This window comes from Odontesthes bonariensis, chromosome 4 (genome assembly GCF_027942865.1).
Source record: "Odontesthes bonariensis isolate fOdoBon6 chromosome 4, fOdoBon6.hap1, whole genome shotgun sequence".
NCBI classification, from domain to species: Eukaryota; Metazoa; Chordata; class Actinopteri; order Atheriniformes; family Atherinopsidae; genus Odontesthes; species Odontesthes bonariensis.
In genome coordinates, this window is record NC_134509.1 from 7,904,538 (window position 1) to 7,921,749 (window position 17,212).

The following is a 17,212-nucleotide window of genomic DNA, read 5'->3' on the forward strand; positions in this document are numbered from 1 at the left end:
GAGGGGCTGGGTCAACCTTAGGTCGAGACCATCAAAAAAAAGAAAAAAAAGGAGGAAAAACTAAAAGAAAGTCACCTCATCAAAAGACGTAAAAAAAAAATGATAAAAGAAACAAACGTAGAAGTGAGAACATTTCATCACCTCAAACTAAGCGGCAAACAGAATAAACCCAAGTTGTAAACACACCATGCTTTTGCACTGGAAACAAATTAGATATAAAATCTTAAAATGACATAAACAGATGGATAGAGAGATCACAATATGGCGAGGGAGGAAGCAATGGACTTCTGGGCTATAGAGTGAGTGCTGAGATGGAAAAATATAAGGATGAAGAGAGGATAAAAGATGAGAAAAGGGGAGGTGGTAGTCATAGTATGATGATAAGCTGGCTCAACTCCAATTCCTCCTCTGGTGCCTACTGCAGATCTGAAGCAGTCGGATGAGTATTACCAATACGGCAGAGTCCTGAAGCCCATATTGATAAACCCACCAGCAACTGCTCTTCAGATCTGGGAGACAAGTAGGAAGCAGGGGTTGAAAAAGATTCAGGCCACTGTGTCATGTTGGTCCTCCCAGCAGTCTTACCTCGTATGGGCGTGCCACCTGAGTGGGCAATGAATGCACGAGATTAGAGAAGGAGAAGAAGAAGAAAATGTTAGTACCACAGAAGGAGAAGGGGATCGGGGAGGGAGGGACTGGGGGAGATAACTTGGAGAGGAGAAGAATCAAATTAGAGAGAAAGACTCAAAATATAGATCCTTAGAAAGTGAGAAGAAGGGGAGGCATAAAAAAGAAGACAGGATAAATAAAGACAGAATAAGCCTGAGAAGAGAAAAACAGATCTTAGATAGAGCGACAGACAGTGAAAGAGCAATAAGGAGATGGGTTATTGATTTGGTTTCATTGACTTGGAGCAGGGCAGATGTGCCTCTAGGAGTAGACAGAAGTCTCTAAGAGGTTGACTGGTTCACTCTAAATATGTCCTGAAATGTGCATACTGTAGAAATAGAAATAAAATGTATTAATTTATGCTCCTAAAGAATAAAATCCACCCTTCGATACTTTTCTGTTGTAGCTGTGAAGGCAATTAGGTGTGCAGTACTTGACTCTGAGAACAAAGTGGGACAATGAAGTATGTTATATCGCATCGTTTCACTCCGTATTCTACAGATTTTTCTTTTCGTTCGACTTTCTGTGCCGTTTCTGTGTAAATTCCAGTCAGCTGTGGCACAAGGCCCCCTTTCTTCATGCAAGCTCAAGATCCGCCACATATCGAGCATCTGCTATTCTTGGTTAACACGCGGGTCGTATATCAAAGCTCGTGGTGATTTATTCGGTTGCCGCTTGGTCCGTCCCAAATTATTTCCCCCACAACGGCTCTTATAAGCTGTTGCAAAGAAGGGAGCGAGTGGAGAGAAGCAGGAAATCTTAGAAGATGCGAAACAAGAAGAAACCGGAGACTGTCCAGGTCTGTTTTTTTCTTTAGGAGTTTATGAGACCAGTAACTCGACTTACAATCACTAATCAATCAACTGACTGAAACGGGATTTGGAAATCGATGTATTAAAAATCTTTGCAAAAGCCATCCAGGACTTATAAAAGAGAATATATTACAGATGAGGCAACAACAATCTGTGGGAATATATATCTCGAAGAAGCAAAAAAAAAAAAAAGGTTTTCCTGAACTGGATTGTCGGGACTTCCGTCAACGGAGGAAAAGAGCCATTTTTAAATCAGTGCTTTGCGCCAATCAAATCACAAGATGTTCTACCTGCTCGCACGCAGCCAACGTATAAAAAGCAAAGTTGTGAAGAAAACAGCTGACGAACCACCGTGGTTAGAGGGATTGTAGTGGATATTACAACCCCTTCATTTCAAAATGGCCAAAAACACCCATGAAGAAGAGCACAGAGGGTGGATTTTTTTCTTTTTTTCTAAACTGGTCAACCTCGCTAAGCTTTACTACACCTACGTAAAGGCTACACATCTAAGACGAGGTCACTCCTGCTACACTGCACTGTAACCAGGTTTCTCAGGATACACACTATTATAGTGTACAGTCAAACCTGGCCGCCATTGATTGATTTCCACTCCGGCTCCACCAGAGGCATACCTAACAGCTATCTAGAGCTGATGGCTGATGGCGTATTGACTGGTAACTCTATACAACAGAGTGGAGAGATTAAGTGGGTGAGTGGATGACAGAGTGAGTGAGTGAGGAAGAGAGTAATTGAATAAGTGAACGAGTGGAAAAGTAAATAGGTGAGTGTGAGGAGAGAGTTATAATTCTTTGGGTGTGGAAAAGCTGCAGGTGCACAGGTGAGGGTGAGGCCAAGCTACCTCTAGGGTGACACAGATGTGTATGCGTGTCCTTGTGTGCGTGTATGTCCTGTTTGTGGAGTCTGAACTTTAACCATAGCAACGTAGAGACAAGTGTGTGTGTGTGTATTATTGTGTGTGACTGTTAGTAAAATGCATGCCATGCATTTTAATAACACTGCAATGTGTGTAAAGGTGAGCAGTAGCAGCAAGAGTAGCAACATTAGTGAGTAGTAAATAGAAAAGTGGACAGTGAGGGTGTGGGCCTCGGAACAGAAGCACTTACCAAAGGACTCTGTGGTTAAAAAAGATACAGAGAGAAAAGAACAGCATAGACATGGCATTATAATCGGACCATTGGTTGCACAGATGTGTTGACTTAGTTGAAACACCTTAAAAATGAAGCAAAACTCCACTACACAGGACTAGGTAGTACTTAAACAAATCCTAAAAGTTAACAGTTATTATTTTTTTTTTTTTAAATCAACAACGTTTAAGAAAAACTAGGCCAACATACAAAATATCTCAATATGACACAATTTCTTTTATAGATAATAAGTTTAAAAAAGGATCCTGAGTAGAGCGTAGCGTTGAGCCACGCGGTAATAAGATAAATAAAAAAAAAAAAAGCAAGGACCAAAAACAAAGAGGTTGTGATCCATAAAGAAGCAGGATAGCTGTGCGTCAAATCGCAAGAAAGGGTGTTCTGGGTTTAGAGTGGGTCCCTGGAAGCAAAGGGAGGACCGAGGAGGAAGGGGACTTCATGACAAGTTGGGATTTTACACACTACTGTGGCTATCAAAAAGACTGACTGAAATGCAGCGGATCAGGCCATTTCCGCTGAATTCAACGCTTTCTGTTGGTGCATTTACTCATGTAACAAAAAGTACAATTTCAGGAGGTCAATTTCACATCCAAACAAGACAGTTTCCCCCCAAAAAACGAGGAAAAACAAAGTGTTATTTCAGTGTTTAGTCACAGCAGTGAGCTTCATTAAAGAGGCCATTCCTTAGATGCATCCCACCATCACCTGACTTTACTGTGTCAACCGACAGCAGAGAAATTAGTTGAACTTTAACACGCTTTGCATCTATGCTTGCCAGAAAGATTTAACAATGCGACTGGTTAACGGAAAATAAACCAACTGGTCGTGATGGTGACTTGCACAGGAACTCCTCAGAGACTCTGGAGAAAAGTTAGGAGTTTACAACAAAAGTTTGCCTTGAGGAGTTCAGAGGGGTTGGCAACCATACACAGCCAACTCATAACACAGCAGCAGCAGCAGAGAAAATCAGCTGAAAAACACAGCCACAGACCACGGCAGGAGGAGGGCGGGTGGGCAATAAGGAGAGGGGTGAACGAGGGCAAGAACAAAAAGATACATTTTGGGGGGCAGGAAACAAAAAAAGATGGGTTCAGTGGGAGAGACAGGGAGAGGGTAAAGGGGGATAAAAGCAAAGGAGGAGGGAAAAACCTCGAGGGGGGAAACAAAAGCTGGGACTGAGGAGAAGGAGAGGAATAAAGAATAAAATGGCTGGTTACCTGAGCGGAGCTGCTTGATTCGTCCATTGTTATTGGACGTGTTGACCGGCAGGAAATCCTTGAACCAGGTAATTTCTGGGTCAGGGTTGCCGCTCGCAGCACAGAGCATTGTGGCGGTCCGAGAACGCTCCACCACTTTAAGCTGGGGACCCATGTCAATGGTGGGAAACCCTGGGGGCAGCTGGTCCTCTGGACAGATGAAATACAACAGTGAACCTGATGGGATCCAGCAGGAAGTACCAGCCGGGTGGTCTTACCATCACAGCTACTGCACGACCGGTGTTTTAAATGTATTCATGGCAAAGAATTTCAACCAGAATGGTTTTAGACACAGTTATATATAAAAGGGGAACATTTTTCTTACAAGATTTTGTGCTATTGGAATTACCGATGTTTGGGTTTCAGTCAACTGTGCATGCATGCCACTACTGATTGATTCACAGGTTGTGCATTCCGTCTCCTGTGTTTTCACTTCATTTTTATTGTGTTTCTTTTTTTTCAGCTCTTGTGGTCTTACAGCTTACTCAAACTGGTAAGAGGCAAGTAAGAAATACACACACTTAAGTTGGTACTCGTAAGCTCCTGCTCTGCTCTTACTGTTCACTAATTGGCTCTGCACCTCCATTTTCCACTTTTCTGTCAGTGAGATCAAAGAGCGGTGGTCATCAGGCCATTCAAATGGCCCCAATAGCTCCAAATAAAGAATTAGATGAGCACTAGTTCATGATCCCTAAAATAAAAGTGGCATCTCTCCTCTGCAAAATAGGGGTTGAGCCGAGTGAAAGGGCCATGGGAAGAAATTTGGCCCCAATTAATAAACTAGAGCATAGATGTCAAACTCAGGCCCGCGGGCCAAATCTGGCCCGCAGTGCAATCATATTTGGCCCGAGAGAAAATACCAAATGTCAACTAGAGCTGAGCTGCCGGTAGACAGCGCATGCACCGCTAATACTACACATCTCAGATTGCTCTGCTGGTGCGTTGGCCCATCAACCAGGACCAACAAGCAAGAAAAACTTCCTCATTTGTAGACATTTTTTCAATAAATATCAAGGCTGGCCTGCGACTTTGTCCAAGTTTTTCATTTAGGCCCGCTGCGTATTTGAGTTTGACATCGAGACGATCTGCTGATCTGCAACTGTCAACTCAACCTTGAAGCAGATGGGATACAAGAGCAACAAAGAACACAAAACCGAGGCTTTAGTGGACATGAGCTCATCCGATGGAGGACCTCTGCTGTGACATCCAAACGTTGCAGTTTGAATTTTTGGAAAACAACTATCCAGGGTGGAAGGGGAGGTGTGATTAAACACTTTGGGCTCCTTGGTACCAACCGAGTCTCATTTTAACCCTACAGCCGACTTGAATATATTTTCTGACCATGTCCAACCTTTAAGTACTCATCTTTCAACAGCTACCGTAAGCAGGATGCATCTGGATGGTATCTGCAGCCACCAGATCTCAAACCATTATAGTGCCACTGGGAGGTGGTGGAACCACAGGATTTGCATAATAAAGGGGCTGCCCACAAACCTGCATCACCATGCTGAATTAATGCCACGAGGAATTAAAGGAGATCTGAGGGCAAAGTGGGACTAGAGAGGTGCAACTAACAAATAGTGCACAGTGCTGTTCAATTCCCTCTAAACACAAACAGAATACAAACGCACATCCTATGTGTCCATTTAATGCATCAAGCAATCTATGAGGATTAGAAAGAGCAGAATTCCCCGGCTGCATCCGAGTAAATACACCCGTCCATCTCCGCACCGCACCGCACAGACCACAGATAGAAAAGGTCAGCAAGCTCACTGGGCAGGATGCTTGAAACCTGAAGTGGCTGAGATTTAGCACAAACAATGACACCAAACAGGTTCAGTTACTCCTCCGGTGCCAAAGTGTTTTGAAGGGAAATGCCTGAGTTGAATCTAAATGAATCTGAAATCCCCAAATCTGTGTTGCATCAGGCTCGCGACCAGAGGCGAGACTTCTGAATAAGCAAACAGTGATGCCAAACAGATTAAGCACCAATTCACCCTATCCAACATCCCCCAACTCACTGGAGCTTAAGTCGAAGGATGTTCGAGTGAAAATCAAACAAATCAATCACAGCCTAGCTGCACTTTCAGTAGCTTTGTCTATTTCACACGACCCTCTGGAAGTTGATTCAAATTGAATAGGCACGTTAAATAAAGACATGTCCAATGGGAATTGCACCATTTTAGGATGTCAATTCATAGAAATCAATGGCAATTAAATCAGACATGGAGAATCGGTCCAGTGTGACACAGGGAAATCAAAGGCAGTGGGCCCGCTTCATTCAGCTGAGGAGCGAGATTTAAGAGAAGGGAGGGGGCGGTGCTTTGATGAATTAGATGACAAAAGACTAAAAGAAAAGAAAACCGTATCCTGTTTTGGAATCAAATAGATACAGAGCGAGCCCATTCATAACCATCTAGAAGTCTGCACTTTGAAACGGCCTCGTATAATATCAGATACCAGAGTCATCCATAATTAAGTACATAAAGACTGACATGATGTGGAAAAGTCCAATGAGGAGGGAGTGTACGTTCCTGCATGTGTTTGTGCTGTATATAATCTAGAAGCAAGTCTATTTTAATCCCCCCCCCCTACCCAGAATCCCCTGTGCCTTCAACTCTCTCCACGCCACAGAGTCTCTTTAACGGGAAATCCTAGCGCTGAACCTCACCAAGGAGAGGCTAATTCTGGTAGAGGCACATCGAACCGTAGCCAACGAGTCGTGAGACTGTGGCATCAATGAGTGCATGTGTGGCCTTTTAACAGCTCCGGTTTCAATCAATCACGACGCCTGACAAATGGAAACATGGACATAATAAACGAGCAGAACAAGACGAGAGACGTGTTTGTGTGAGCGGTCGCGTCCGAGAGGGGGAGCGGCGAAAGAGGGCGAAAGTGCGAAAAGAGGAAAGACAAGACGAGCACAGACCGGGACGAAGGAAAAGATCGACAGGAAGGAAAACAGGAGGGAACAAGAGAGAAATAGACAGGGAGGGAGAACGAGCACATAGGACTTCTACAGCATAACAATCCTGATTCACTCCGCTTTCATTATGCAAACACTTACTTCAAAGACAGCCCCTTGTAGGCAGGAATAATGCATTCTTTTTCATCTACCTGGGGTGGGATACCGCGCTGAGCAGTGAGGGTGCGCAGTTAGAATGCTGCTCCCTAAGGTCATGCATTTCTCCGTCTCTCAAAAAAATAAAAGAGTTGTAACTGCGCATCTGCTTGTAGAAGTCTCACAAACGCAGACACGCACATGGGTGTACATCCCGAGAGGAATGAAAACAACGCTCAGGCTTTTTTCATTTACAGTTGACAAGCTGTTAATTGACATAAGTGAAAGGGCTGGAAGCTCAGTGATGCACACGCACGTTTCGCGCACGCTACGTAACCTGCCTCCCACAATCCATCACAGGGACAGGTGTGTTTGGCAGAAAGCTGCTCCTGGTATGTGTGCCTACGTGAGACGGCGCTGCTGAACCGTAACAGCTAAGAACCCCCTGAGGTCAGGGCAGATGTGTAACCCTACGCTCCACTGTTGACGGCGCCTTCCGCACATCACAGTGTTTCATTTGGACTTCGCCACTGTGAGCAATCCAGATCATTTCAAAGCTCACGGAAAAGCCTGGGCTCCCAGTCAGGGGAGCTGCCGTGCGAACATTGTCCTCTTTATATAAGACTCAAATTGTAATCCACACATATTGCTGGCTGCCTTCATCATCTGCCTGGAAGATTGCGAGTCAAGTCTGCTCTTCCAATCATGTGAAACTAAAGAACGAGCTGGCTGTTGAATCGCAACCACAAGTGTGCAGAACACGTGCACCTGCAAGCAAATTGTGTCTGGCGTTCACGATTGACCCTCAACAGTGAAAAAAAAAAAGAATAAAAAGAAACAGAAACAGAATAGATCAATCAAGGCCCGTCATCACAGCTGAAACTGATCTGCAGCTCCTGGTAGCTTCTGGTAGGATGTTGACACAGCCACATGTGCGTAGTTTGAAACTTGGCCGGGCTCTTGTGAAAAAGAGAGTATACGCACGTCATTAAAAAAATAAAATCTGCTCCTTTTCTAGAAGTTAGGTAAAAACAACCTCAGATGCAAGTCAAAACATGACTTTTTATATCATGACAGTACTTACTTGACAAAATTAGGCCACAATACAGAAGCAGTGAGTGAAAAAAGAGTGTATTACCTGAAGTGATCATTTTCTGTGAGACCAATTGATCACATTGATGTGGAGGAATTCTGGCCCACAGTCCTTTAGAACACTGCTTTACTTCATTCAGGTTTGTGGGCATTTGTTCACACACAGCACTTCAGTCAGGTTCAGGTTGGAACTTTGAGTGAACCTTTGCAACAGTAGACTTGCATCTGTGCTTGGGATCACCGTGCTGTTGCATGAGCGAATTGTGGTTAAGTTTTAGCCATCAGACTGAATGGTCTCCGTACGACTCTTTAATACTGTGGTGTACAGAGAGGGTTTATGATTGACTCAACAAGTCCAAATCATTATTCTGTTGGAAAACCTGAGCTGTGCTGCCATGTTCCTTTTAGAGAGAAGAGGCTTTCTCCTGCAACCCTTCCAAACAAGCCATACTTGGTGAATCTTTTTCTAACTGTACTGTCACAAACTTTAAAATCTAACATGCTAACTGGGTCTGGGTTTCTCTGCTTAAGCTGCTGCCCCCACGACCCGATCCCCGGAGAAGCGGAAGATGATGGATAGATGGATGGATGCTAACTGGGGCCTGTGGAGCCAGAAATCTGGCTCTTTGGTTTGACTTTTTTTCTCTGACCACTGCATGGTCTGACCTTTGTGTGAATTTGCTGGAACGTCCACTCCTGGGAAGACTGGCAACTGTCTAGAATATTTTCCACTTGAATGAATTCCATGTGAATAATCTTCCACACAACAGAATGATGGACTCCAAATAGTTTGGAGATTACCTTATAATCCTTACCAGATTGATGGGCAGCAACATGTGCTTTCCTAAGATTGCTGCTGATGCGTTTTGGCATTGTGTTAACACACACATGAATGCTCCAGACCAGCAAACTGCCAAAACTTCTGCTCTAATAGAGGTGCTCACACTCACTGAGGATCAGCTCATCAGGTGCCTTTGATTTGCAGCAACAAGCTGCTTTTCTTATGGAAACAGCAAGGATGTGCTTTGTTTTTCAGACTCTACTTTGAAATTTGGGCTTGGCTTGTGCTGCACATACACGGTCATGATGCCATATGTCGTGTTGTTGTTCATCTGGTGCAGTATTTACCCGGTGTTCAGAGCCAGATGACATTTTATGTCCCGATACATTAAAAATCTTACAAATGTGTCACTATTAAAACTATATAATTCACACCTTCAAACATCCACATATGCCCATGTGAGCTTCTACAGGACCATGAATTATACAGTGAATACTCAAGCACACAGTTGCTCTAAGCTTCATTATTTTTTTTTTCATCATTGCCAATCACAGCCATTTACTATGAGCCAAGATTTCAATTAGTCTGGTTCTAATCATCAGTAATTAAGCCAGCTGACCTTTACACCAGATTCCTGTCAGGCACTCAGTCAGTTACTGGAGCCGTGCCTTTAGAAAGCCAAGGGGGTTAGGACACATGACTGACAAGGCTGGGTGTGTGAGTGCAAGCGTGAATGCGTGTGGGTGCACACACGCGTGTGTCAGGCTGTGTGTACGTTGTAGTAACATTTAGACTGACAGTCTATCAGGGACGATTAGCTGCTCCCAGGTGGCCTCTTATTCATCCACAGCACAATGACTCCTCAGAGGAACAGAAAGAGGCTAATCACTATGTAAAGACTGACTGTCTTAGATTGAGGGCATGCTTGTGTGTGTTTGTGTGTGTGTGAATATTGTCTTGAGTGAGTCTTCTTCTTGGAAAAAAAAAAAAAAAAGACTGACGATGAGCGAATTGGAGCTTCCGACAACAGAAACAGGAAAATCGAAAAAATAGATGCAAAGATGCATGAACGGGAGCACAGATACAGATGTACACACACAGCTGGCGAGTGCCCGCGTGCTCTCGTGTGTCACATAGACAAGACACATACAGGCGCGCGTGTGCACACACCTACGAGTACAAAGACAACCACGTGAGACAGGAAGAATTCTGGATGGATGGAGCAGAACGGCACAGAAGATGCAAAGAGTGGTTTGATGTGAATAATTTAGAGGTTGCTGTGCAGTGGACCTGAGAGCATGTAGCGAGACATAAAGAGTGAGAGACAGACTAAAGAAGGAAGGTGTGTAAAAAGAGGGAAAACGAGAAGAGCAAAATCAAGATTAAGAGAGAATGGACTTGTGAAAAAAAAAAAAAAAAGGTAAAAGACTGGAGAAAGAACCGCAAACGTTGCGGTTCCCCTCAGAGAAGTAAAGAAAGTCAAGAGGTGGTAGAACAACAGGCTGCATGTCCTTTCCCCACGAGCATCTCCTGCATAGGCAGGTGATGTGATTATCCACGTTTGAGCAACTTCACTCACTGAGACACTCTTAAGCTTCAAACTACCGGTACATAATGCTCTCCTAATGGACTCCACTAACACCGACATATATCTGCAATATCTGTGCATTAATGGACTCTTGCGAACACGAAATCAATGCGTACAGCGAGTCCAGACTCACAGTTGCATACACCTGTTTTATGTAATCGTAGCTTTAATTTATAACCCGAGCTCCAGCAATGTTCTGCAAAAATATAAACAGAAAAACAGAATGCAATGTTTTGCAAATCTCAGAAAACAATATCCTATTCACGGTAGAGCACTGAAAACACATTAAATGCCGAAAGAGACATTTTACAAGTTCATCAAAAATGTCAGCTCACCCTAAATTTGAAGGCAGCAAGACGTCTCACAAACAGCTGGGACAGGGCCACGTTTCCCCATTGTGTAGCATCCCCTCTTCTGAAAAGTCCAGAAAGGTCTGAGAACTGATGAGACTGAGGAACTGAGGCTGGACCCTTTGGAGAGGAATGTTGTCCTATTCTTGTCTGATATAATATTCGAGGTGCTCAACGGTCCTGGAGCCTCTTTGTTGTATTTTTGAGGTTGCATGGACACTCATGCACCCTCATATTAGCAAAGATGCGAGATTGTGAACTGAGCACATGATCCCTTCTCCTCTTTAGTCTGGAGTAAGGTGGCGTCCAAAGAGGATTTAAAATTTTCATTTGTCTTACCTCAAGACAGTTTTCCTTATTATCCACGTTTCCATCATAAATGAGCTTTAGCACAGTGAAGATGGCGCCATTTATGAATTCTGTTAAGATCTGGCTTCTTCTTTGCATTGTAGAGCCCAAACAACACAGCCATCCAATTTTGATTTTCGTCCGTATCCAGATTCTTGGAATCTTTTGATGATATTAGCTCTACTTTTGAGACTCTGCCTCTTTATGGTGCTCTTTTCTTTGTTTCCAGAGATTTGCAAAACATGTCTCATTGTTTTTTTTTTTGCATTTTACACAGCATCCAGTACTTTTTGAATTGGGGTAGTAGGCCAGCTAACGCTCACATATCGGCACCAAAATTAGTCTAAAAAGAAAAGGTTGATAATTCCCCATTGGAATGAATAAAGAGCCAATGCTATGTCAGTGATGTTTGACCACAGTTTTACGCGTATATTAAATCGAAGGGTTGCAGAAACATTTAAAAAAACCTTTAACTTACTGGCTCACTGCAGAAAACTGTATCACAATCCCATTTGTCCTCTCCTAAGGTGTGAAAAGGACACGCTATTGCCAAACCTCACCAGAGAAATAGTGTTTCAGTCGTTTAACATGAAGAAAACAGCTGATGTTTACATTACTCACACAGCCTCCCACACCCAGGATGTAAACCCTGCTGGGTGAAAGTCCTGTGAACGTGTGCATCCGTTTCATGCAAATATGCTGTGTTAAGAGCTCGTGGTGTATCGCTGATAAATGTACTTCTCCTTATTATCGGGTTGCTAATATCATTAACGTACAAAGCGCATAATTGTATTTTGTTTTTGTCAACAGTTCCCTCTCAAGAACATCTCTTAACTACCGCGGATGCTTGATAACTTCTGGTGACACGGTCACAATAAAACCTAATGAAACAAAAGTCCTCAGGGCTTGGTGAAAATCATTTGTTAATGTGTTCATAGCTCATCAAAAAGTTAGCTAGAAGGGGCCTTCTTGGATTTGTGTAACATAATAAAAGGACCAATTAGTTATTCGTTAATTGTTTATACAAGAGGAGTCAGATTTTACAGCTTTAAAATCAAATCAAATTCAAATACACTGACACATAATGATTTGCAAACGGCGTAGAAACGTGTGCACGTGGTGCATAAGTGTGCATGTGTGTTCAGACTGACCTCGCAACACACTGAGTCGGGTGGAGGCAGTGAGCTCTCCTGCTGAGTTGGAGGCATGGCATTCGTAAATGGCCTCATCTCTGGGAGTCCTCAGCGGCTGGATCCTCAGGACCGAACCGGATCCATCGTCAAACTCTATCACCTGTTAGTTGGAGGATTCATTTAGAGGCTCACATTCATATTTCTCTGCTGGCTCAAGTGATGTGTTCATTATTTTTTATTTTTTTTTACATTCGATTACAGTTCCCTGCTGCTTGACCTTTCAAATGAACAGCTGAAACACTGGAATGATAAGTTATTTTCAGAGGCTAAAAAGATGTTCTCCTCATTCCGATGTAAAGCAGAATCTGAAGGGCGACATCAGCCTCGTCACAACTGATTTTGATCATGACTCCACTAAAGCAGCTTTTGGTGGTAGAAAAGTCGAGTCCTTACATATACATTCCGTTTATCTTGGATCTGTAATACCTTTGGACTTTTTAAAACTACTGGATGATGCATAATCGGCGTTCTTAATACACACGTGTAACTGGATCTGGATTGTAAATTCGAGAGAGGTTTCCACTGACTTAAATCCTACAATAAATCTCCCAACAAATCCAGCCCAACAGGACAGCCGAGGCAGAACCATACAGCGAGTAGCCTGGGCTCATATAAGGTGATTTAATCGCAAATTGATCGTGAACGGAAAGTCGAGCAGGTGTGACGCCGATTCAACGTCTCCATCTGAGGGTGACTTGTGAGGAGGGGCAATAAATCAAAAGTTAGAGCCCTTCGGGGAAAATAATAAGACTGATGACATAAGAAATAGCCCGACATATGGAAAGTGGAGCACGCAGCATTTCCCACACCTGCGTGACCTTTGAAGTATAAACGAAGAAAACCAGGTAAACTAATAAAATCTCTATAGATGTAAATTGTCTGTGTGTCTTTTATAGACGGAAAAGGAATTTAGGAAAAAATCAAATACAGCTCTCATTACTGAGTTAAATGTCAACTTGTGTTGCAATAAGTACGGTACAAATCATGTACCTCCTTACGCTCCAATTTGTCATCTAAAGAAAGGCTGTTGTAATTAGTAAAAGCACTGATGGTTCTGTTACACCTCAGACAAACCGAATTAGGAGGGATTTACAATACCAGAGGGGTGTACCACAAAGTGAGATTAATGGCTTTGAAACGCACGCTGAGCCTACAGTCAGATTTTGCAGTGTCACAAAGATCTAACCTGGCTACGTCACCATGGTAACATAAAAGAAACAATATAAGCTGCTGTAGAGCAGTTTATGTTCAGATTTTAGAATGTAATCGTCCACAAAAAAAAGCGTCATCCATTCAGTGATTCTGTTCCTGAATTCATGTGTCGTCCCGCACCACCACTGAAGCTCTGCTGAACAGAATTGAAAGCTTTTGATAGAGGCTGAATAAGCTGGATTGTAAAATAACAGACAGAAAATGTAGCATTTAACCTTCACCCTAAAAGTCGGATAGTTATTTTCGACGCTGATCCAATGTTGGGATTTTAATCTTGAAACGTATGATCAAATAGTTGGAAATCTAAACTCCAAACTAACCCTTCCAACTTGAACTTTTCTCTCTATAAACTAAGACTGGTGAGGAATGTTTTTTTTTTTTTTTTTTTTACAGCGTCACATATCTGCCTCAGCATATGTCAAGAAAATCAAAGATTTGCAGATCCTCGGAGCTGACGAGCTGGGATGAGGGAATAAGCTTATTCGCGTTCCTACTGAGAGTTAGTGGAGATGGATGCCACTCTAATGCCTGCCCATGAATTATGAAGCCACATCGGGTTATAGCTCGGCTTGTAATGAAGTCTCCTGTAAAAACAGCTCAACTGGCTGTCATAAAAACAGAAAAAAAAAAAAAAGAAAGATCGTGTCTATGAGCACCTCTAAAGAAAACTAATTAACTTCTTTCACCTCCTTCCATTAATCAACGTGAAATCTGGGAGCAAAATTGACACTGGCCTCCGCTATCTAAAGATTCCATTGCCTGAGCCACTGCTTTAAGCAGTTAGCTGACATTTCATCAGTGTGTCAAATCAAAATGTGTGCGGTGAAAGGAGCTTATGAAAATGATTACAGGACAACACTAACAAGAAATTGGCATCGATAGCAGCAGTCGTCCTGGCTCAGTGCTTTCAGTGACCCTTTTTGCAACCCCCCCCTCGCTTCCTCCCCTTTGGCTCTGTTGTGCAACACCAGAGCTACCAGAAAAGAAGCAAAGCTACAGTGTGATCGTTAGCGTCACAGTGCCGTACCTCAAATCTCTGGTTGCTGACTTTTTTGCCTTTCTTGTTCCAGACGATCTTGGGCTGCGGATCCCCTGTGGCCTGGCACACAAAGGAAGCCACTCCCCCCTGAACTCCTGTCTGGTCCTCTGGAGTTCGAGTGAATCTGGGTGTCGCTGTGTGAAAAAAAAAAAAAAAAGATGCATTCAGAAGTCAAACGCCAGGTTAACGCTGCCGGTGTGGACGTGTATGTGTGTGAGCTTGTGCACATGTTGGTAGAAGTAGAAGAAGTTGTGACAGACAGCAATACAACAGCCTCCATGTAACAACCACTCACACCAAGATTACTACGGTAACAGGACTGCGCTAAAGGACTGTAATATCACTCAGAATACTGCAAAAATCCATCCCTCCTCCACGTGCAACAGGTGGGATCGAGAATCTATTAAAAATGACGAGTTCTGATTTTTCTTATCGATCCAGTTCATTGATTCTTATTCTCGATTCTAAAGTGGACTTTTAAGAAAAGTTATCACCATTTAGGTAACCAAAATATCTTCAATCTGAAAATTCAAACTCCACATTAGCGCTGGGCGATAAAACGATAACAATAGCATGTTTCATCTCTCTATCAAGGAAAAGTTATTCCTCGATAGAGAGATGAAACATGATCTATATACTTTTCGGTAGATTACAACGAGAGTTGTGCCACGCTGAGCCAATCACGTAGCTGGAATAGAGCCGTGCCAGCAGCTAGTCGTAGCATGTTTGTTTGTTTGTGCTGCTGCAGCCGTATAAAAAAAGTTCTCCCTCAGAAAAAACGACGAAAGACACAGCCCAAGGCGTAAGGGATGACGTTGATAAGAAGGACCCGAAAAGTTCGGTGGTGTGGAGGTATTATTTATTTTAAGTCCGACACGAAACAGAGTAGGCTAGTATGCACTGCAAATTATTTTGAGCGCGTGTTCCGAGAATACCGCTAATCTTCTTCATCCCCTGAAGCAGGTGACTTTTTTGATTAGCCGACCGGTCAGATATAGGATTTTAATTAAAAATACCTGTTCTGTATTTATCTGAAACAGTTATACTGTGTTACATGTCATGTTCAACTTTGACAGATAATAAATATTTTATGAAAAATTAACCTTTTGATACCTTCAAATCTCAATTAAGCGTAACAGGGAACATATCAAATTCACAAAATAGTGTTTTTTTTTTACATTGTGATATATAAAGATATCGACTGAAAAATATAAAAAAATATATTGTGATGTGACTTTTGCCCCATATCGCCCAGCCCTACTCAAAATGTTAGTTTTTACATCATGAGGAAACCTCTTTGGAGAAATCTGCTATTTACGCTGATGCACAGTAACCACAAGCGCAGGTCCTGACCGAGAGAGCTGACATAGTTCTCTTCCAGGACCTGATTCAGGGTGCGATCAGGAACTGATAAGAAACACTGAAACTCTCTTTCTCTCAGCCGGCACCAATTCCAATTTGGAATTGAGTCTTGATTTCCAACCCTAGAAACAGGTCTCAAATGTATGTGAAAGGCAAGGCCTGTTGTGTACATGAGCAGTTTAATTAAATAATAAAAAAGGACATAGATGGCACATGTAAAATTCTCTCGACTTTACAACTGCTTCCCCGCCTGGGTGGTCCACTCCTTGGAGAATGTGTAAACCTACAGCACATCCACACAACCGAACGGCTTCATGTCTTCTCTCTTCTGTACGCGTGCGCACGTTCTATCATGCCCCCCCCCCCCCCCCCCCTGTCCCTGTACCACGAAAGAAGCTTAATATTTCTGTGCCATAAAGGATTTATGAAGACTTACTCCTGACATGACCACTAAAGCCCCTCGTTCTGGGGACGCCAACAATATCATAACCACAGCCTCCGCTGGATTGTGACATCACGACATCAAAAAGATTCAGCACGTCAGTCACGGCACGTCACCACCAGCTCGCCTAATGGCATTCCAGCCAAACCAGAAAATCCCTACTTAAGGGCTTACCGCCAACCGCCCTGACAAAGGGAGAGAAATTGCTTTTTGCTGTTTAAAAGGAGGGAGGGAGAAAAGGGGAGAAAAGCTAAGCTGTTTGGAGCAGGGGAGAAAAAGGAGAGTCTACAGCAAGAGTGGGGACAACTTAACAGAGGAGCAAATGAGACAGATGGAGAGCAGAAGAGGGAGAGAGCAAGATGAGCGGAAGTGGATACGAGAGGAAAAGAGACACGGAGGAACAAAGGTTAAGACACAGTGCGAGCCAGATGTGATGGTAAACAGTCAGGGAAGTGCAAGCTGCCCAATCAACTCTACACCTCACTGCTTCACAGCCAAATATAACCTCTGTGCATGTGTGTGTTCTCATGAGTTACTGTCTACATTTTTGTTTTTTCTCCTTGCAAATGCCTTCTTACATGTATATAATGTAAAGAAAATCTATCAGTCCTTGTCAAATATTCGCACCCAGCTCGGTAACTTGTCCACCGACTAATAACCACTGACCAAAACTACCCTAAAGAAAGAGAAAGAAAGAGTGAGTTTGTGTGAGGACACCAGAGCATCTGCAGCAAACCCGCACAGGCGAAGGGAGAGCTTGCAAACTCCACATCAGTAGGCCCTAAAAGCAACACAGTTTACATATCCAAACACAGCATTTCAGAATAGCTGTAATCCCAGAAAT

The 17,212-nt window shown here is 43.1% G+C and overlaps 1 protein-coding gene across 7 annotated transcripts in view; it reads right to left on the reverse strand.

The window, feature by feature from the left end:
- ptprdb (protein tyrosine phosphatase receptor type Db) overlaps window positions 1–17,212 on the reverse strand; it is a 188,015-nt gene that overhangs the window by 44,016 nt on the left and 126,787 nt on the right. For 5 of the 7 annotated variants that reach the window (XM_075462767.1, XM_075462762.1, XM_075462763.1 and 2 more), the window contains 4 exons: window positions 14,553–14,698; window positions 12,272–12,413; window positions 3,862–4,050; window positions 586–603 (listed from right to left, as the gene is read on the reverse strand). In XM_075462767.1, coding sequence (XP_075318882.1) covers window positions 586–603; window positions 3,862–4,050; window positions 12,272–12,413; window positions 14,553–14,698 — 495 coding nt within the window. The remainder of the gene's footprint in view (window positions 1–585; window positions 604–3,861; window positions 4,051–12,271; window positions 12,414–14,552; window positions 14,699–17,212) is intronic. The other 2 variants (XM_075462768.1, XM_075462766.1) reach the window with 1 other exon arrangement.